The sequence below is a fragment of the Bombina bombina genome, chromosome 10 (genome assembly GCF_027579735.1).
Source record: "Bombina bombina isolate aBomBom1 chromosome 10, aBomBom1.pri, whole genome shotgun sequence".
NCBI classification, from domain to species: Eukaryota; Metazoa; Chordata; class Amphibia; order Anura; family Bombinatoridae; genus Bombina; species Bombina bombina.
In genome coordinates this window covers 92,501,572-92,523,961 of record NC_069508.1, presented here as the reverse complement: position 1 = coordinate 92,523,961, position 22,390 = coordinate 92,501,572, and the positions used below count along the sequence as shown (strand labels likewise).

The following is a 22,390-nucleotide window of genomic DNA, read 5'->3' as shown; positions in this document are numbered from 1 at the left end:
AATAACACGTAGATGTATTTTTTAAAGTTTCACTAGCTGTTTAAATATTGACAAAATAAGTATAAAGTTTTAGTGTCTATAAAACAATGGGAGCTGCCATGTTGTAACTTAGGTTACCTTCTCTGCTGTGGCCAATTAGGGACAGTTATAAATAGTTCACTAGACTAGAGTGTGCAGCCAATGGCTGTGTGTAATATAACCGTATTCTGCACTTCCATTTCTAACAGGAACTGAAAAGCTTACAGTTTAAGAATGGAGTTACAGGGAAAGGGGACAAAATAAATAATCAAAATATATTGCAGAGGTTTTTATTATATATATGATTTATTATTTTATATTACCATCTCAAAGTGTTTAATGTCCCTTTAAAGGGACTGTGTTTTGTTTTGTTTTTGTCGTCGTCATTTTCGGAATTTTTAAAGTTACCTAGCAATTTAAATTTATATATATTTTTTTTTAATGTCTAGATACCTTATCCGATATAAGAGAACACATGCTTAAACAATGGATATAATGAGAATACAGATAAATAACCATATTAAAACTAATCCCTTTCATAGAAGCACAGCAAAATATTTGTTTTTAAGATAAATCAATTTACTGGTAACAAGTTTTCCCGCAAGCTGAGCTGTCACATTCATAGATGAATTTGGCTTCTCTAACTGCCTCATTGTTGGAAGCATATTTGTGTGGTTGTCAGGAAGTACAATGCTGAAGAGTAAACACCATTGCATATGGCTAGAATAAACACAAATGGCTTTTACCCAAGAAAAGCCTATTCAAACACTTCAAAATACATACGCTTTAAAATGTAGGTTTTGCAGAAAATTTTAGATGCTAAAGTAAACATTTTAACTCAAAAAAGATTTTAAAGGAACATTAAACGTTTTGAGATGGTAATTAATATAAATCGTATATATAAAACAACTCTGCAATATACTTTCATTTTGTCCCCTTTTCTTGTAATTCCATTCTGAAATTGTGAGCACTTTGAGATGGTAATATAAAATGATAAATTGTTTATATCTAAAAAATCTTTACAATATACTTATATTATTATTTTGTTCCCTTTTCCTGTAATTTCATTCTGGCAATCGTGTGCTTTTCAGTTCATGTTAGAAGTGAAATTGCAGAACACTCTTATATTCCACACAGCCATTGGCTGCACACTCTAGTGACCTATTTATAACTGTCTCTAATTGGCCACAGCAGAGAAGGTAACCTCAGTTACAACATGGGAGCTCCCATTGTTTTATAGACACTAAAACTTTACACTTATTTTGTCAATATTTAAGCAACTAATGAAACTTTAAAAACTTCATCTTAGACTAATCTTTTCTTTGACTACATCATTCTATCTAGCATTTATTTAGTGTTTAATGTCCCTTTAACGTTAAAGCCATTTGTCTGCCTTTTTTCTCCTGACCTGAGACCTCATATCTTTGAGCCCTATAACTTTTTTTCAATAGTTTTTATTAGATTGTGTTATTATAAGTGTAACTGTACTTTCTAACCACAGCTCTTAAGTTGCGGTAATCATTCTAGCGGAAACCCAGATCGCTTCAAAACGATTGTATTTACTTTCAACTCGTAATACCAGCGGTAAGCCAGACGAGCACAAACCCTCACGATAAACTCTTATTGCTGGGGTGTAAACTTAAGCGCTCCACTCGTATTAAGCCCCATATGGCCCCGTATTCACCTGTTTCCATGCGAGCCTTTAGGCTCGCCTGAAACAGGAGTTAAGAAGACCGCTGCTCATTAACTCGTCAGCTACCTCTGAGGCAGCGGACAGCAATCCGCACGATTGATTGACACCACCTGCTAGTGGCCGATTTGCCGCGAATGTGCAGGGGGCGGCATTGCACAAGCATTTTCTTCTTAAACGGGAAGAGTCCACAGCTTCATTCATTACTTTTGGGAATTCAGAACCTGGCCACCAGGAGGAGGCAAAGACACCCCAGCCAAAGGCTTAAATACCTCCCCCACTTCCCTCATCCCCCAGTCATTCTTTGCCTTTCGTCACAGGAGGTTGGCAGAGAAGTGTCAGAAGATTGAACATAGTCTCTTATGGAGGGTAGTACTCTTCGAAATGGGACTGGAGTTTTAAGTAATCCTCTCAGTAAGAGCATGGATGAAGGTTAGAGTCCGGAGATGCAGGGAGAGTGTTTCTGCGAAACCATCCCAACTCATATTAACAGCTCCTTGGCAATCAGCGTTGACGAGTTTCGCTGCCTGCCTTTATTCACTCAAGTCCATGTCAGAAGAGAGGCTACTATCTGTCACACTTGAAGGGCTGTGTTCCTGTTCCACGGCGTAGATTCCGGTAAGATTGTTTAATTTTATTTCGATATGTGAATGTAATGTTAAAGAAAGAAGTCAGGGTCCCAGTGGGACTCCTTTATCTTATGGAATCAAGGGTTAATATCTCCTGAAGGGGGTTATTGAACAAGGGGGACTTTAATCTTGTTTGTTATGTGATTCTGTCTGCTAATGTGTAGTGATACTTGGGCTCATGGCTATTCAGAACATAACGGCCTTATAATCAATTGGCGCAGTCCTATAGACTATTGCACCTTTATTTTGGCTTACACAGTGCACCTCGTGACTGGGTGTGGTCATGTTGTATTTTAATTTCCGTACTCTGACCGAGTGGCAACAGAGAGAGTCTGTTCGTTATCTGTATGTTTCACCGGAGGTAGTGAGTGCACCAGCCATTGGGGGGGGGGGGAGGGTGCTGTTAAGCGTTTGACCATAATTGCAATCTCCAAGTTATGGAGGATTCTGATTTTTAGAGACGGATATCTCCGATTCAGAGTATACGTTGTGCGAAGAATATGAAATGGCCCAGTTTATCCATGCCCATCAGTTATGTTCCGATTGCCGTTCTAGAGTGCACTCTTCCCCCGAATCAGGGAGCTTAGAGTGCGTTGAGCCATCCTCCCCCGAGGATTCCATGTCCTGTGAGGCGCGTGCCCCAGAACCTTATTTTGCTACGCAAGCAGGTGTCTCTATGGCCGTTACTCCTTCTCCGGAAGGCGGCTTGTTTCCTCCAGAGGTTACAGCACGGTTCCGCGTGGCCAAATCTACGGCACTGACGCATTTATATCTCCCAAGAGAAGTATTTTTAAGATATTGTCCGTGTTCTGTTAACCAGGGCCCGTCGAGCGTGAGATCGCCTGATTCAGTTCGGCCCTCTGGGGAAGCGATGGCCTTTGAGGCTTCAGGGGCCCTACCCTCGGGGCCGGGGTCGTCCATCGATCTGGCGGGGGAACATTTTGCCTTCTGTTATAGACTGGCACGTCTTAGTGTCCTATTAAGGCATCTTTTGGCGTTGCTGGAGGATTCCAGTCCTAGTGGGCCGAGGGATCCTCGGTCTTCTGTGCTGAATGGCAAACTGGGTTAGACGTATGGGGATGAAGCCAATCTCCTTGACGTCTCCGTTTTTCTTTTCTTTTAAGTATCTGTTCCAGTTCTGAGCTTGGGAGAATGGGGCCTCTGATTGGCTGGTCCTGTTAGCGTGCCCATTCTCCTTGGGCGTTCACCCACGGGTGCTGCCTTCATTTTATTTGATCCTGTTAGGCTATGTTTGATTTGTTTTAAGAAGCTCATGTCTGATATAATTTTCCGTTTTGGGAACGTTTCTTCTCTGGAACTGATACTTGCGATTTTGTGGTCGTGTGGGCACTTCCTCAGAAGTTGTGCTTTACTATATAAAGATATAGTTTTGTTTATAGTTTATGTTATCGATCCCTGTGGGGGCTTCAAGTTTTCTTGGACCTTGGACAGTTCAGGAGTGTTCTTGTACCAGGCAGGTACTGGTCGGGCGCGAGCTGTTGTTCCTTACGGTTCATGTCACCCACGTGGTGCCGGTGTGTTAGTTATCCTGTCGGGTGTTGGATGTTCACTTTGTCCTACTGTAGGGGGTTCCTGGCTCAGATCCTGTAAAAGGATATGTGGCGTAGTGGTTAGCTCCACCGCTTCAGAAGCTGCAGGTTGTGGGTTTGAACCCAGGCAAAAGCTCCTGCTAAAAATGTTCTCCATTCCCTTATAGTTTGTAGGTTAGGATGACCTCTGGACGTCTGGGGTACCAGATTGGATGGGGATTTTCGTTTTCACTCTTGGTATTTTCTGGTCGTCTGTTCTTGTGTCCTAGTCGCAGTACCTCTTGTAGGTTGCTGGGGCTGTTTTGTTCCCTTCTTGGGTAGTCGGTCATCTGTGTCTGGAAGTTCGGGCATGTCCTCCTTCATTTTCAGTATCTTGTTCGCTCTCATATATGGGAGCCCAGGGGTTGGAGTTATTCCCGTTATTTCCCCCGGCATTTTTCCCTGGTCAGTTTGTCTGCCAGGAGTTGTGAGGCTCCCATCGTTTTTCCTTATGCGGTACAGGGATTTCCGGGAGGCTGATCCTGTAAGGATCTCTGGAGATTATGTTATCTTCTCAACCTAAGGGCTGGTTTGGAGCCTGTCCCTTGTAATTCCTGTGGTCTTTAGACTCTGGGGTGTTGCCCTTCGACCCTCTTGTAGTTCTAGCTCTTTGGGCTTGCAAGTAGAGGGTGTGGGGTTCAGATCCACCTCCGGATGCTGGTTGCCAATTTCTTAGGCTCTTTGGTCTGAGTCTCCAAGGACATTGGTATGTGGGATGCACTGTCCAGGGTGCACTCCTCCGTATGAGGCAACTTGATGGTTCCTCATGGGGTTAGAACATTCGGCCGGCCCCGGTTCTGGGGATCTGGTTTATGGACCATGTATCTTGCCTGAGATTTCGGGGTCCGGATTCTGGATTCGGTCCTGGGCAGTTCATTTTCAATCCTTAGATTTGGAACATAAAACTTGTTTTCTTCAGGGGGGTCGGTTGTGTCTCTAAAGGGAAATTTGGTAACTTCTTGACGATAGTTGTACTGTCTCTCAGGCGGGATCCTACAATTGTTGTCAGGGGCAGCTATCACACCTTGGTGTGGGCTTGTGGTTGTTTGTATTAATTGAGCTGGCGGTAATGGCCGAATGTTCTCTTATCAATTGGTATGGTTTTTACCGTTTTCTCTACATCCTCTTCTCCATGCCTATGGCTGGGGATGTGGTTTCTTGAATTTGCCCTCCTTTGGGGAGGTTTTGGAAGTATCACAGTATCCGTTGAGGCCCCAAGGGTCCTTATCTAGTCGTTCTGTGGGTTCTTAACCCTGCCTTGCGTGCTTGAGGTCATGGGGCCGGATTCTGGTACTAGGTCACTGTAGTTCAGTGTCCTATCTTCCTTTTTGGGAGTGTTCCTTCTTTTGGGAAGGGAACTGTGTAGGGGTCCTGGAACCCGAGCACGTAGTTTTTCTGTCATGGCTTCGTGGTAACATGCCAGATTTAAGTAACGGTCAGAGTTGTTCTCCCAGGGTTTCTTTTCCTCTTAGGCCCCTCCTTTCTCTTCCTGAGGTCTGCCTTGGAGAATTTTGTATTCTCTGTATTCGGTCATTGCCAGCCTTTTGGGCTGGGTCTGTTACCTCAAAGTGGGGATCGGGGATCTGTCGGCTCTGCTGAGTATTGACTGTGTACTTTCAGTTGATCCGTTCTCCTACCTTCGGTGGGGGGTTCTCGGTGTCCCTCCCTCCACCGGTTGCATTTGCTGCTGGTATAGGACGCTCTTCTAGGGTTCGGATTCTTCCTGGACTGGAGTTGTTGCTGACATTTTTCTGCATTTCTCTGTGGGATGGTGTCCCACAATGGCTTAGGGTCAGCTTTGCTGCCTTGAGACTGGGCTTCACAAGTTCTTCTTCAAGGGTGGCTCTGTGTTCTTACAGAGAGCCTTTTTTATCTGCTAAGACAGTTAGCCTACCTATGTTTGTCTAGTTTAACGGTTATGTCGGCTAGACTATGATACAGTGGGGAGTTTGCGACTTCCTTGGAGCACCATAAGTTATATGGTGCTGTGTTATGGATCTGAGGGAGGACCTTTGTTGTTCCTGTTGTTATTATTTATATGAATCTTAGCTTCTGTCCCACCAAGAGGACTGTATTAGACTCAAAAACTAGACAGCATCTTTCACATTTGCTTAGGAAGCAGATGCTCTGAGTCTCTCTTTTTTTCATTATGAATTCTCCAGACTTTAGAAATTTGGTTGCTAGCAGCTGGAAACAAACGTTTGCCAATCTAACTCTTTGAAATTGGCAGACATTCTGATACACTAACTGTCTGATGCAATCATTTCTGTTACTATTATTATTGGGGGGTTTTTTCCTTTTGAATTAAGCTTAAAGGGACAATGTAGTCACAAATAAACTTTCATGATTCAGATGGGGCATGCAATTTTTAAACAACTTTACAATTTACTTTTATCATCAAATGTGCTTTGTTCTCTTGGTATTATTTGTTTATATGCTTATTTCTAAGCCCTTGAAGGCCGCCTTCTATTTCAGTTATTTTGACAGTTTTTCACAGCTAGACAGCGCTAATGCATGTGTGTCATATAGATAACATTGTGCTCACTCCCATAAAGTTATTTATGAATCAGCACTGATTGGCTAAAATGTAAGTCTGTAAAGAGCACTGAGATAAGGGGGCAATCTGCAGATGCTTAGATACAAGGTAATCACAGAGGTAAAACATATATTATAACAGTGTAGGTTACGCAAAACTGGGGAATGGGTAATAAAGGGATTATCTATCTTCCTAAAAAAATAACAATTTTGGAGTAGACTGACCCTTTAAGACACTAATTTGTTTTATCTCACTGAGTTTTTTTCTTAGTGTTTAGCCAATTTCCAGTGCTGGCTTAGTGGAAATATATTTTCATGTGCTTACTGGTATATATTCTTAGGTATTTATTTATGTATTTTATTGTTCCTTAAGGCCACAATACCCAAGGCTGAAACCAATGGAGACTTCAGTCCTCTTAAAATAAGTCTACGGGAAGAGCATTACCACAGCAAAATAGGTAATGTCCACCTAAAGAAATGTACTGAGATGTTTGCTTTGTATTTTATTACTTTAAGGGACATGAAACCCAACATGTTTCTTTCATGATTCAGATAGACAATACGATTTTAAACAACTTTGCCATTTACTTCTATTATCTAATTTGCTTCATTCTCTTGGTATCATTTGATGAGGAAGCAGCAATGCACTACAGGAAGCTAGCTGAAAACAGGTGATCCAATAACATGAGGCGTATATGTGCAGCAACCAATCAGAACCTCTTGAGCTTACCTAGGTATCCTTTTCAACAAAGGATAACAAGAGAATAAAACAAATGAGATAACAGAAGTAAATTAGAGAGTTGATTAAAATCAAATGTTCTGTCTAAATCATGAAAGAAAAATTTGGGTGTCATGTCCCTTTAACCCTTTCTGAATGTAAACAAAACCTAGAAGATCAGCTATACTGTATGTCTGTTCAATCATAGGACAAATAGGGCTTTCTTTTAACATCAAATATTTATATATAAACTATAATTTTATATAAAAAAATAATCTAAATGTGAGAAATTAAGAAATGTTATGTTTTCCAAGCAATTTGATTGTGAATATCATAATCCTGATAGAACTAAATGTAATGCTCATAAAAAAATTAATTGTACCGTTATATGTAATATATGCTTCAAATAATGAAATCTCAACTTGTACAAATTATATGATGTAATTCACTTTCTTCTGAGCCTCCTTGGAGAAAATATCTCACTGCTTTTATTCCCAAATTTTGTTTGATCGCTGTATATAGGGATTCCACATCTGCAGTGACCAACAAGGTATCATTATTTATTGATATGTTTTCCAATCTTTGAAGGACCTCCATAGTGTCGTTAAAGGGATACTAAACCCAAATTATTTATTTCATGATTCAGATAGAGCATGCAATTTTAAGCAACTTTCTAATTTACTCCTATTATCAATATTTGTTCATTCTCTTGGTATCTTTATTTGAAAAAGCAGGAATGTAAGCTCAAGAGCCAGCCCATCTATGGTTCAGCAACTGGGTAGCGCTGGCTGATTAGTGGATAAAGGTACCCACCAATCAGCAAGCGCTATACAGGGGGCTTAACCAAAAATAAGACGGCTAACTTAGATTTCTGCTTTTTCAAATAAAGGTACCAAGAGAATGAAGAAAAATTGATAATAGGTATAAAATAGAAACTTGCTTAAATTTGCATGCTCTATCTGAATCATTAAGAAAAAAAATATATTTCAGTATCCCCTTAACATATGAAGGTAATTTTGTTACAAATCTTCTTAAACATAAATCCACTTATTGGCTGCCCTTTTCAGATATACATTCTGTTCCTGATATAATTGGCCTGCCTGGAGGTGTTTTTATATTTTTGTGGATTTTTGGTATTAAATAAAAGGTGGCAATTTTTGGATTATCCACCATTAAGAATTTGAAGAACATACAATATAATAATTATATATTTCCCTCAATAAAAATAAAAAACAAAAAATGGGTTGACCCATCTGTATTAGAAAACAAAATAAATAGAAACAAATATAAAATATGCTGTTAATGAATCAAGATATTTGTCACCTTATCAAGAATTCGATAATAATCAATTATTAGTAACAAGATTATAGCACTGTATACTATCAATTACAATAAGAGATAGTATACAGTGCTATAATCTTGTTACTAATAATTGATTATTATTGAATTCTTGATAAGGTGACAAATATCTTGATTCATTAACAGCATATTTTATCTGCTAGGTGGATTGGATTTATCTGCTAGGGGGATTGGATTCCTGGTTACCGGTTGGGTGAGTCTCTCCGGCATGGCTGGGGTGTAGAGGTCTCAGTTGTAATAATTATCTATGCTTAGAATTTTATTCAAATTTTTTTATATTGAAATTAGAGTATAAGGGAAATAAAGGGCTTTCCCAAGCTTTTTCTGTCATTTGATAAATGTCTTTATTGTGCAGATGCCAAGGGTATACCTCCTGTGCAATTTTGTTCCCCTTGCCTTAATAAGGTTTTATTATCTAAGGATAAGGATTCCTTATCTGAGCCTTCTTTTTCGCAGGATAATGCTGTTCAGGGGTTGTCTCAGCCTTCTTCTAACATGTCCCAGTCTTTGACAGATTCACATACAGTGCCCTGCGGCTCCTCTCAGTCAGTTTCTGGGAGTGTTTGTTTGCCTAAAGATTTTGCTGCCCAGTTGACTTCTGCAGATTCTGCAGCCCTAAGTGCTTTACCTTGTTCTGGTAAAAGGAAATCTAAGAACATTTCTATGGGTTCTGATTTGGCCAAGACTGATTTGGTTAGTCTTTCTCAGTTATCTAGCGAGGATCATGACGTTCGCTTTTTTGGATCAACATTTCTAATTTGTAGCCCTGCCTTTTGGCCTCGCCACTGCTCCTCAAATCTTTACGAAGGTTCTAGCGGCTCTTTTGGCTGTGGCCAGATCTCTCCTTACCTGGACGATATCTTGGTCCAGGCGCCATCTTTTCGGTTAGCAAGATCCAATACAGATTCTCTGTTAGACATTCTCTGTTCTCACGGGTGGAAGGTGAATCTAGGGAAAAGTACCTTGGTACCAGGGTATGTTTTCTGGTGAATATGATAGACTCCGTATCTATGAAGATTTTTTTGATGGAGATCAGAAAATTCAAGCTTCTGGAGGCCTGTCGTTCTCTTCAGTCCTCTGTTCGTCCATCAGTGGCAGTATGCATGGAAGTAATTGGTCTCATGGTAGCATCCATGGACATTTATTACATTTGCTCGCTTCCATCTGAGACCTCTACAGTTATGAATGCTCAATCAATGGAATGGAGACCATTTAGATCTCTCTCAGTGGATAGTTTTAGACTCTCAGACAAGGATTTATCTGTCTTGGTGGATCTCCCAAGACCATTTGTCTCAGAGCACTTGTTTCCTGAGACCTTATTGGGAGATTGTGACCACGGATGTCAACCTGTTAGGCTGGGGAGCAGTTTGGGGGTCCCTAAGAGCTTAGGGACTTTGGACTCAGGAGGAGTCTGCCCTCCCTATAAATATCCTAGAATTGAGAGCAATTCTCAATGCTCTAACAGCTTGACCTCAACTGAGTTTAGTCTGGTTTATCAGATTTCAGTCGGACAACAATACTTTGATGGCATATATCAACCACCGAGGAGGAACTCAAAGATTGTTAACTAAAAAGGAGGTGACTCACATTCTTCAGTGGGCACAAGTGTCTTACAATTGTCATCTCTCTGCCATTCATATCCAAGGGGTGGACAACTGGGAAGTGGATTATCTAGGCAGGAAGACGTTTCATCCAGGGGAATGGGCTCTCCTTCCAGAAGTTTTTGCAATGTTAACCCTCAAATGGGGAGTTTCTGGAGCTGGATCTGATGGCATCTCGTCTAAATGCCAAGCTTCCAAAATATGGAGCAAGATCAAGAGATCCTCAAGCAGCTCTGGTAGATGCCCTGGCAGTCCCATGGGATTTTTGTCTAATTTATCTGTTTCCTCTGGTTGCCCTCCTTCCTCTGGTGATAGCTTGTATCAAACAGGAGCAGCCTTTGGTGATTCTAATAGCTCCATCGTGGCCTTGCAGAACTTGGTTTGAGGACCTAGTGAAGATGTCATCATTTCCCCCGTGGAAATTGCCTCTGAGGAAGGATCTTCTACTTCAGGGTCTCTTTTGAACTTAGTCTCTCTGAAGCTGACTGCTTCGAGATTGAATGCTTAGTCTTGTCCAGACAAGGTTTTTCTATGAAGGATATTGAGACTAAAGAGAAAAAGATAGGCAGGCACTACTCGGGGTGTAAAGTAAAAGAAAAAACAATCTTTATTAGCATCCAGTAAAAATATTGAGACTAAGCCTGTTACGCACAAGATTTATTATAAGGTATGTCGTAAATACCTTCATTGGTGTGGATCTAGGGGTTTATCTTGGAGTCAGGTGAGGATTACCCGTATTCTGTCCTTTCTTCAGGAGGGCCTGGAGAAAAGTTTATTAGTCAGTACCCTAAAGGGTCAGATTTCAACTCTGTCGATTCTTCTGCAGAAGCGTCTGGCAATTTTGCCAGATGTTCAATCTTTTTTCCAGGTTTTGGTTAGAATCAGGCCTGTGTTTAGGTCAAATGCTCCTCCTTGGGGAGTCTTAATCTGGTTCTTAAAGTTCTGCAGCAGGCTCCATATAAGCCTATGCATTCTGTGGATATTAAGTTATTGTCATGGAAGGTTTTGTTTCTGCTGGCAATTTCCTCTGCCATAGAGTTTCAGAGCTTTCAGCTCTACAGTGTGATTCTCCTTATCTTATTCTTCATGCGGATAAGGCGGTTCTCCGTACTAAATTAAGATTTCTACCTAAGGTGGTTTCAGAACGCAATATTAACCAAGAAATTGTTGTTCCTTCATTTTGTCCTAATCCTTCTAAGAAGGAGCGGTTGTTGCACAAGCTGGATGTTGTGGGTGCTTTGAAGTTCTATTTACAGGCTACAAAATATTTTCGGCAATCTTCTGCTCTTTTTGCTGTCTTTTATTTTAAACGGAGGGGTCAGAAGGCCACTTCTTATACTCTCTCTTTCTGGTTGAGAACTGTTATTCGATTGGCTTATGAAACAGCTGGACAGCAGCCTCCAGAGAAAATTACGGCTCACTCCACTTGGGCTGTCGCTTCCTCTTGGGCCTTTAAAAATGATGCTTCCATGGAACAGATTTGCAAGGCAGCTACTTGGTCATCATTGCATACTTTTTCCAAATTTTATAAACTTGATGTTTTTGCCTCAGCTTTGGCTTCTTTTGGGAGGAAAGTTCTTCAAGCGGTGGTGTCTTCTGTTTAGATTTGCCTGTCTTGTGTATCCCTCCTTTCCATTCTGTGGACTCTAGCTTTGGTATTGGTTCCCACTAGTAATTGAATAGATTTGTGGACTCTCCATGCTTTTGGAAAGAAAACATAATGTATACTTACTTGATAAATTATTTTCTTTCCTGGCATGGAGAGTCTAAGACCCACCCCTATTTTAAGATGGCTTTTTGTCATTTTGCTAAACCTCAGGCACCTCTATACCCTTTGTGTCTTCTTTTTTCATAATTCCTCGGCTGAATGACTGGGGATTGTGGGTAGTAGGAGGATACTTGAAACTTTGCTGTGATGTTCTTTGCCTCCACCTGGTGGCCAGGAGTTTAATTCCGACTAGTAATTGAATGTATTTGTGGACTCTCCATGCCAGGAAAGAAAATAATTTATCAGGTAAGTATAAATTATGTTTTTATTCCCAAATTGGTATCTCTGTTTACATATATATGGTCTTTAAAAGCAGAACAATATATGTATATACTGTACAAGATACAATATGATGATGGTTATGTTCATTAATACAAGAGTGGAATGATTTCTTCTACCATGATTATTAAGATTTGGACTACCCCATTTATATATTCGTAGGTGTAACCTCTTTAAATATTTGTTATTTTCACAATTTTTTAACATAAGTGAATATTTTCAAATAAAAGTTATGTTTCTCCTGTTAAGTGTAGTCAGTCCACGGGTCATCCATTACTTATGGGATTATATCTCCTCCCTAACAGGAAGTGCAAGAGGATCACCCAAGCAGAGCTGCTATATAGCTCCTCCCCTCTACGTCATACCCAGTCATTCTCTTGCACCTAACTAATAGATAGGACGTGTGAGAGGACTGTGGTTGTTAAACTTAGTTTTTATTTCTTCAATCAAAAGTTTGTTATTTTAAACAGCACCGGAGTGTGTTGTTTCTTCTCAGGCAGCATTAGAAGAAGAATCTACCTGAGTTTGTGTATGATCTTAGCGGTCGTAACTAAGATCCACTTGCTGTTCTCGGCCATTCTGAGGAGTGAGGTAACTTCAGAACAGGGGATAGCAGGCAGGGCTCACCTGCAAGGAGGTATGTTGCAGTATATTATTTTCTAAGGAATGGAATTGACTGAGAAAATACTGCTAATACCGATGTAATGTAAGTGCAGCCTTAAATGCAGTAGTAGCGACTGGTATCAGGCTGATATGTATGTATTTAAATCGCCATAGAACAAGCCACTGAGCTGTTGTTCGTTCCTGGTAGAGCGCTTCTCTCTTTGTATGCAAATTATTATGACCCTGGGGAAGTCTCCCTATGGGTGATGGGGGAAACCAGACGTGGACTCCTTGCCCAGTGTGCTTAGAGGAATGTGGCTGCACCTCACTGACGAGGCCCATAGGAGGCCGAAACGATCGTCTGGGGTTGTCATGTTCCTTGTTCAGAGGAGAATTGCCTGGTATTTCGGGGCTGGACTGACCTTACTTGGCGGGATCAGACTGATATACTTCAGGAAAGTTTTCTTCTGTGAAAAGCACACTGGTCTAAAAGAGGCTGCCTCCGGGTGGTAAATCGCCATAGAACAAGCCACTGAGCTGTTGTTCGTTCCTGGTAGAGCGCTTCTCTCTTTGTATGCAAATTATTATGACCCTGGGGAAGTCTCCCTATGGGTGATGGGGGAAACCAGACGTGGACTCCTTGCCCAGTGTGCTTAGAGGAATGTGGCTGCACCTCACTGACGAGGCCCATAGGAGGCCGAAACGATCGTCTGAGGTTGTCATGTTCCTTGTTCAGAGGAGAATTGCCTGGTATTTCGGGGCTGGACTGACCTTACTTGGCGGGATCAGACTGATATACTTCAGGAAAGTTTTCTTCTGTGAAAAGCACACTGGTCTAAAAGAGGCTGCCTCCGGGTGGTAAATCGCCATAGAACAAGCCACTGAGCTGTTGTTCGTTCCTGGTAGAGCGCTTCTCTCTTTGTATGCAGTTTACACTGAGGTATTTCTGGGGAATGGAACTTCACTAAGAAAATACTGTATATATTTAAGTAATATTTGAGCCTCCACTGCACTGAAAGCGACTAGCAGCAGGCTTATTAATAACATTTCATAATTTTATTTTTAAAACGTTTACTAGCATGTTAATCGTTTTTTTCTGAGGTACTTGGTGATATGGGCATGATTTTTACCACATGGCTGTCGTTTGTTTCTGAATAAAATCAGTTTACTGAGCTTCCCCACTGTTGTAATATGAGTGGGAGGGGCCTATTTTAGCGCTTTATTGCGCAGTAAAAATTCAGTCACAGTCTTCCTATTTCTTCCTCCATGATCCAGGACGTCTCTACAGAGCCCAGGGGTCTCCAAAACTAGTTTTGAGGGAGGTAATCACTCACAGCAGATCTGTGAGAGTGTGTTTTGACTGTGATAAAAACGTTAATATTAAATTGTTATCCGTTTTTGGGTACTAAGGGGTTAATCATCCATTTGCTGGTGGGTGCAATCCTTTGCTAATTTAATGCATTTACTGTGAAAATTTGGTTGCTATAACTAATTTGGTTCATTGTTATTTCAACTGTGACAGTTTTTTTTTGTGCTTCTTAAAGGCACAGTAGCGTTTTTTATATTGCTTGTAAATTTATTTGAAAAGTATTTTCCAAGCTTGCTAGTCTCATTGCTAGTCTGTTTAAACATGTCTGACACAGATGAATCTCTTTGTTCAATATGTTTAAAGGCCAATGTGGAGCCCAATAGAAATTTGTGTACTAATTGCATTGATGCTACTTTAAATAAAAGCCAATCTGTACATGTAAAGAAAATTTCACCAGACAACGAGGGGGAAGTTATGCCGACTAACTCTCCTCACGTGTCAGTACCTTCGCCTCCCGCTCAGGAGGTGCGTGATATTGTGGCGCCAAGTACATCAGGGCGGCCCATACAAATCACTTTGCAAGACATGGCTAATGTTATGACTGAAGTACTATCTAAATTGCCAGAATTTAGGGGTAAACGCGATCACTCTGGGGTAAGAACAGAGTGTGCTGATAATAATAGAGCCATGTCTGATACTGCGTCACAATTTGCAGAACATGAGGACGGAGAGCTTCATTCTGTGGGTGACGGATCTGATCCAAGTAAACTGGACTCAGACATTTCAAATTTTAAATTTAAGCTTGAGAACCTCCGTGTATTACTAGGGGAGGTATTAGCGGCTCTGAATGATTGTAACACGGTTGCAATTCCAGAGAAAATATGTAGGCTGGATAAATATTTTGCGGTACCGGCGTGTACTGACGTTTTTCCTATACCTAAAAGGCTTACAGAAATTGTTAACAAGGAGTGGGATAGACCCGGTGTGCCTTTTTCACCCCCTCCTATATTTAGAAAAATGTTTCCAGTAGACGCCACCACACGGGACTAATGGCAGACGGTCCCTAAGGTGGAGGGAGCAGTTTCTACTCTGGCTAAGCGCACCACTATCCCGGTGGAGGATAGCTGTGCTTTTTCAGATCCAATGGATAAAAAGTTAGAGGGTTACCTTAAGAAAATGTTTGTTCAGCAAGGTTTTATATTACAACCCCTTGCATGCATTGCGCCTGTCACGGCTGCGGCGGCATTCTGGTTTGAGTCTCTGGAAGAGACCCTTAGCACAGCTCCATTGGATGAGATTATAGACAAGCTTAAAGTCCTTAAGCTAGCTAATTCATTTATTTCTGATGCCGTAGTACACTTAACTAAACTTACGGCTAAGAACTCCGGATTCGCCATTCAAGCGCGTAGAGCACTGTGGCTTAAATCCTGGTTAGCCGATGTGACTTCTAAATCTAAATTGCTAAACATCCCTTTCAAAGGGCAGACATTATTCGGGCCCGGTTTGAAAGAAATTATCGCTGACATTACTGGAGGTAAGGGCCATGCCCTGCCTCAAGACAGGGCCAAACCAAGGGCTAAACAGTCTAATTTTTGTGCCTTTCGTAACTTCAAGGCAGGAGCAGCATCAACTTCCTCCGCTCCAAGACAGGAAGGAACTGTTGCTCGCTACAGACAGGGCTGGAAACCTAACCAGTCCTGGAACAAGGGCAAGCAGGCCAGAAAACCTGCTGCTGCCCCTAAGACAGCATGAAGTGAGGGCCCCCGATCCGGAAACGGATCTAGTGGGGGGCAGACTTTCTCTCTTCGCCCAGGCTTGGGCAAGAGATGTCCAGGATCCCTGGGCGTTAGAGATCATATCTCAGGGATATCTTCTGGACTTCAAAGCTTCTCCTCCAAAAGGGAGATTTCATCTTTCAAGGTTGTCAGCAAACCAGATAAAGAAAGAGGCGTTTCTACGCTGTGTACAAGACCTTTTACTAATGGGAGTGATCCACCCAGTTCCGCGGTCGGAACACGGACAAGGGTTTTACTCAAATCTGTTTGTGGTTCCCAAAAAAGAGGGAACCTTCAGACCAATCTTGGACTTAAAGATCCTAAACAAATTCCTAACAGTTCCATCGTTCAAAATAGAAACTATCCGGACCATCCTACCTATGATCCAAGAGGGTCAGTACATGACCACAGTGGATTTAAAGGATGCCTACCTTCACATACCGATTCACAAGGATCATTACCGGTATCTAAGGTTTGCCTTCCTAAACAGGCATTACCAGTTTGTAGCTCTTCCCTTCGGGTTAGCTACAGCTCCAAGAATCTTTACAAAGGTTCTGGGCTCTCTTCTGGCGGTACTAAGACCGCGAGGAATAGCGGTAGCTCCGTACCTAGACGACATTCTGATACAAGCGTCAAGTTTCCAAACTGCCAAGTCTCATACAGAGTTAGTTCTGGCATTTCTAAGGTCGCATGGGTGGAAGGTGAACGTAGAAAAGAGTTCTCTATTGCCACTCACAAGAGTTCCCTTCTTAGGGACTCTTATAAATTCTGTAGAAATGAAAATTTACCTGACAGAGGACAGGTTATCAAAACTTCTAAATGCTTGCCGTGTCCTTCATTCCATTCAACACCCGTCAGTGGCTCAATGCATGGAGGTAATCGGCTTAATGGTAGCGGCAATGGACATAGTACCTTTTGCACGCCTGCATCTCAGACCGCTGCAATTGTGCATGCTAAGTCAGTGGAATGGGGATTACTCAGATTTGTCCCCTATGCTAAATCTGGATCAAGAGACCAGAGATTCTCTTCTATGGTGGCTTTCTCAGCCACATCTGTCCAGGGGGATGCCCTTCAGCAGGCCAGATTGGACGATTGTAACAACAGACGCCAGCCTGCTAGGTTGGGGCGCTGTCTGGAATTCCCTGAAGGCTCAGGGATCATGGAGAGACTCCTTCCAATAAACATTCTGGAATTAAGAGCAGTTTTCAATGCTCTTCTGGCTTGGCCTCAGTTAGCAACTCTGAGGTTCATCAGGTTTCAGTCGGACAACATCACGACTGTGGCTTACATCAACCATCAGGGAGGGACAAGGAGTTCCCTAGCGATGATGGAAGTCTCAAAGATAATTCACTGGGCAGAGTCTCACTCTTGCCACCTGTCAGCGATCCACATCCCAGGCGTGGAGAACTGGGAGGCGGATTTCCTAAGTCGCCAGACTTTTCATCCGGGGGAGTGGGAACTTCATCCGGAGGTGTTTGCCCAACTGCTTCATCTTTGGGGCAAACCAGATCTGGATCTCATGGCGTCTCGCCAGAACGCCAAGCTTCCTTGTTACGGATCCAGGTCCAGGGACCCGGGAGCGGTACTGATAGATGCTCTGACAGCACCTTGGGTTTTCAACATGGCTTATGGGTTTCCACCCTTCCCGATGCTTCCTCGATTGATTGCCAGGATCAAACAGGAGAGAGCATCGATGATTCTAATAGCGCCTGCGTGGCCACGCAGGACCTGGTATGCAGATCTAGTGGACATGTCGTCCTGTCCTCCATGGTCTCTGCCTCTGAGACAGGACCTTCTGATTCAGGGTCCTTTCAAACATCCAAATCTAATTTCTCTGAGGCTGACTGCATGGAGATTGAACGCTTGATTCTATCAAAGCGGGGATTCTCGGAGTCAGTGATTGATACCTTAATACAGGCTAGGAAACCTGTTACCAGGAAAATTTACCATAAAATATGGCGTAAATACTTATATTGGTGCGAATCCAAGAGTTACTCATGGAGTAAGGTTAGGATTCCTAGGATATTGTCTTTTCTACAAGAAGGTTTGGAAAAGGGCTTATCTGCTAGTTCGTTAAAGGGACAGATCTCAGCTCTGTCTATCCTTTTACACAAACGTCTGTCAGAAGTTCCAGACGTTCAGGCTTTTTGTCAGGCTTTGGCTAGGATTAAGCCTGTGTTTAAGACTGTTGCTCCGCCGTGGAGCTTAAACTTAGTTCTTAACGTTCTGCAAGGTGTTCCGTTTGAACCCCTTCATTCCATTGATATCAAGCTGTTATCTTGGAAAGTTCTGTTTTTAATGGCTATTTCCTCGGCTCAAAGAGTCTCTGAGTTATCGGCCTTACATTGTGATTCTCCTTATCTGATTTTTCATTCAGACAAGGTAGTTCTGCGTACTAAACCTGGGTTCTTACCTAAGGTAGTCACTAACAGGAATATCAATCAAGAGATTGTTGTTCCATCATTGTGCCCTAACCCTTCTTCAAAGAAGGAACGACTTCTGCACAATCTGGACGTCGTCGTGCCCTGAAATTTTATTTGCAGGCAACTAAGGATTTTCGTCAAACTTCTTCCCTGTTTGTCGTTTATTCTGGACAGAGGAGAGGTCAAAAAGCTTCGGCTACCTCTCTCTCTTTTTGGCTTCGTAGCATAATACGTTTAGCATATGAGACTGCTGGACAGCAGCCTCCTGAAAGGATTACAGCTCATTCTAGTAGAGCTGTGGCCTCCACTTGGGCCTTTAAGAATGAGGCCTCTGTTGAACAGATTTGCAAGGCTGCAACTTGGTCTTCACTTCATACTTTTTCAAAATTTTACAAATTTGACACTTTTGCTTCTTTGGAGGCTGTTTTTGGGAGAAAGGTTCTACAGGCAGTGGTTCCTTCCGTGTAAAGATCCTGCCTTTCCCTCCCGTCATCTGTGTACTTTTAACTTTGGTATTGGTATCCCATAAGTAATGGATGACCCGTGGACTGACTACACTTAACAGGAGAAAACATAATTTATGCTTACCTGATAAATTCCTTTCTCCTGTAGTGTAGTCAGTCCACGGCCCGCCCTGTTGTTTACGGCAGGTCTAAATTTTTAACTTAAACTCCAGTCACCACTGCACCCTATAGTTTCTCCTTTCTCGTTTGGTTTCGGTCGAATGACTGGGTATGACGTAGAGGGGAGGAGCTATATAGCAGCTCTGCTTGGGTGATCCTCTTGCACTTCCTGTTAGGGAGGAGATATAATCCCATAAGTAATGGATGACCCGTGGACTGACTACACTACAGGAGAAAGGAATTTATCAGGTAAGCATAAATTATGTTTTTATCTAGCACCCCTTAGTGCCATAAATTGACTATTGAGGTAACTGTACCTCTAGTTTTAGTTTAATTGAAAGGTTTTGTTAGGGAAACCCAAATTCTAGTGCCTCTTGGTTTTTGTAAAACAAATTAGATTTTTTTTTGTATTGATTAAACAGATAGATAACGCGTTTACTACCCATTCCCCAGCTTTGTTCAACCAACATTGTTATATGTATATACTTTATAACCACTAAACCTCTGAATTTCTGCCTGTTTCTAAGATCCTGCAGGACGCCTCTGATCTGCATTATATTAGCTTTTCACAACCAGACGGTGCTAGTTCATGTTTGCCATATAGATAATGTTGTGCTCACTCCCGTGGAGTTATGCATGACCCAGCACTTACTGGCCAAAATGCAAGTCTTTAAAAAGCACTGAGACAAGGGGGCAGTGTGCAGAGGCTTTGATAAAAGTTTATAACAGAGGTAAAAAGTATATTAATATAACAGTGTTTGTTATGCAAAACTGGAGAATGGGTAATAAAGGGATTATCTATCTTTTTAGACAATAAAAATGTTCTAGTAGACTGTCCCTTTAAAGGATACGGAAGTCAAAATTATGATTCAGACAGAACATACAATTAAAAAAATATAGTTATATGTAGTTTTTTCTTATATCCTGTGTTAAAACAGCTCTTTTCAATGACAGAATATATATATATATATATATATACATACATACACGCAGGGGTGAAAAAATATCACCATGGTTTACTAGTCAGGGGTTAAAAGCTACTAGCCCAGAGGGAAAAAGTTAGTAGTCCACTCAATGTTAAAGATAGGAAAAAGTCAAATATTTTTGGGTTTCATATCCCTTTAATACAAAGTGCATTGCTTTGCTGTTTTTATATATTAAAGCCAATTAAAGAAAGATATAGTAGGGTTATCCTTGAGACATTTACAAGGATCTGTTTCAGTTTTGAGAATTAGAAAAGCCCCAGGTAAATTACATGAAATGGGGCAAAATAAATAGTGAAAGTATATTGCAAAGTTGTTGTAATTCCAACTTATATTATTATAAATATAACCTGGTCTTTATTTTAAGTACAACTGCTAACTAAAAGAATAATAATTCTGTATGTGCGTATGGGCAAACGATTTGTTGTAATGCCAAACATTAAGATTGTGGGTCTAGTGTTACAGAGAGGAAGCCAAAGCTAATCCTGGCACACTTCAATCATTTCCTGTTTCTATTCCTGCTGTGTTGTTGTTCAATGCTTACATAAGCTGTTGGCCACAAATCACAAGATATCAAAATACAGAAATTCAGAACTGTATAAAGAGAAACCGATACCTAATGGCCCAATTTTTACTGACATATGTTTAAAGATTTAGCACTGTACGGTCAGTATTATATATTTTATAGACCATTGTTCCTATTGTTTTAAAGAATAGTCTTAAAGAACAAAAACACATATGTACTAGTTGTAGTTATGTTGGGGATAAAATTATAGCGCAGTAAAAGAGAGAAAGCAACTATTCTATATAATGGGAATGGATGATGACTGTCTATATTGTATTGCCATAGAATCACTTATAAATCAAGTATAAACATTTTTTAAAACAAATTTGCTGCAATTGTTTTTAACAGGCAAACTCATGGAAAGATATAATTTGATGGTAGATAAGAACCAAAAAGGCCCATTAAGTCTACCCATATAACATGTTACTTTTTTTCTTAGTATGTCTCAGACATTTTTTAATTCCTTTTACAGTCTTTGGGGTCGATTTATAAAGCAGCGGACCCTGCTTCTGGCCCACTCTTCTTCAGGTCTGCCTAAAGCGGAAGTTAGGAAGCAGCGGTCTTTCGACCGCTGCTCCTTAACTCGTCCACCATTTCTGAGGCGGCAGACAGCAATCAGTTTATTGACACCCCCTGCTAGCAAATGTGCAGGGGCGGCATTGCCCAAGCATTTCACAGGAAATGCTTGTGCAATGATAAATGGCGACAGTGTATTATTAAATCGGCCCCTTTGTGTTTACCACCTTTATTGGAAGTTTATTCCATGAATCCACCACCCTTTCTGTAAAAAAATGCTTCCTTACATTTCTCCTGAATCTGCTACCCTCTAATTTATGGTTGTGACCCCTTGTTATGCGTTTGTTTTTTTGTGGAAAATGCGTTCAGCTTCCACTTTATTAAGTCCCTTCATATATGTGAAGGTTACTATCATGTCACCTCTTTCCCTTCTGTCCTGTAAACTATACATATTTAGGACATAGTCTTTCTTTGTACATTTATATTTGAGACCGTGTACCATTTTAGTAGCCCTCCTTTGGACAGTTTCTAGTTTATTTATATCTTTCTGAAGATATGGGGGCCTATCTATCAAGCTCAGAATGGAGCTTGAGGCCCCGTGTTTCTGGCGAGCCTGCAACACCAGTTATGAAGCAGCAATCTAAAGACCGCTGCTCCATAACCCTGTCCACCTGCTCTGATGAGGCGGACAGGAATCGCCAGAATTCAAGCCGATTAAGTACGATCGGGTTGATTGACACCTCCCTGCTGGCGGCCGATTGACTGCGAGTCTGCAGGGGGCGGCGTTGCACCAGCAGCTCTTGTGAGCTGCTGGTGCAATGCTGAATACGGAGAGCGTATTGCTCTCCGCATTCAGCGATGTCTGTCGGACCTGATCCGCACTGTCTGATCAGGTCCGACAGACATATGATAATTCGGCCTCACGGTCTCCAGAACGGTACACAGTATTCCAGATAAGGCCTAACTAATGATCTGGCATAAGAACCTTGTTATTTCTGCTACTAATACCTCTCCCAATGCAACCAAGCATTCGACTGGCCTTACTGGCTGCATTGTGTACCAAATTTTAAAGGAACAGTCTACACTAAAATTGTTATTGTTTAAAAAGATAGATAACTCCTTTACTACCCATTCCCCAGCTTTGCACAAGCAACATTGTTATATTAATATACTTTATCACATTTAAACCTCTACATTTCTGCCTGTTTCAAAGGCTCTATAGACGCTTTTGTATTTGCTTTTCACAATGTTTACGCCCGAGGGGTTATTTAAGATTTAGTACAACACAGTACTAACTGCAAGTCAATAGATAATAAATACAAAGTCATGTCATCAGGGGGCTGTCAGAAGATGCTTAGATACAAGGTAATTACAGAGGTAAAAAGTGTATTAATATAGCTGTGTTGG

General features: G+C 41.4%; 1 protein-coding gene across 1 annotated transcript in view; it reads left to right on the top strand.

Annotated features, from left to right (window-relative positions):
- DNAI3 (dynein axonemal intermediate chain 3) overlaps positions 1-22,390 on the top strand; it is a 247,185-nt gene that overhangs the window by 123,897 nt on the left and 100,898 nt on the right. Inside the window, exon 14 of the mRNA XM_053693156.1 lies at positions 6,835-6,919. Within this exon, the coding sequence (XP_053549131.1) occupies positions 6,835-6,919 (85 nt within the window). The remainder of the gene's footprint in view (positions 1-6,834; positions 6,920-22,390) is intronic.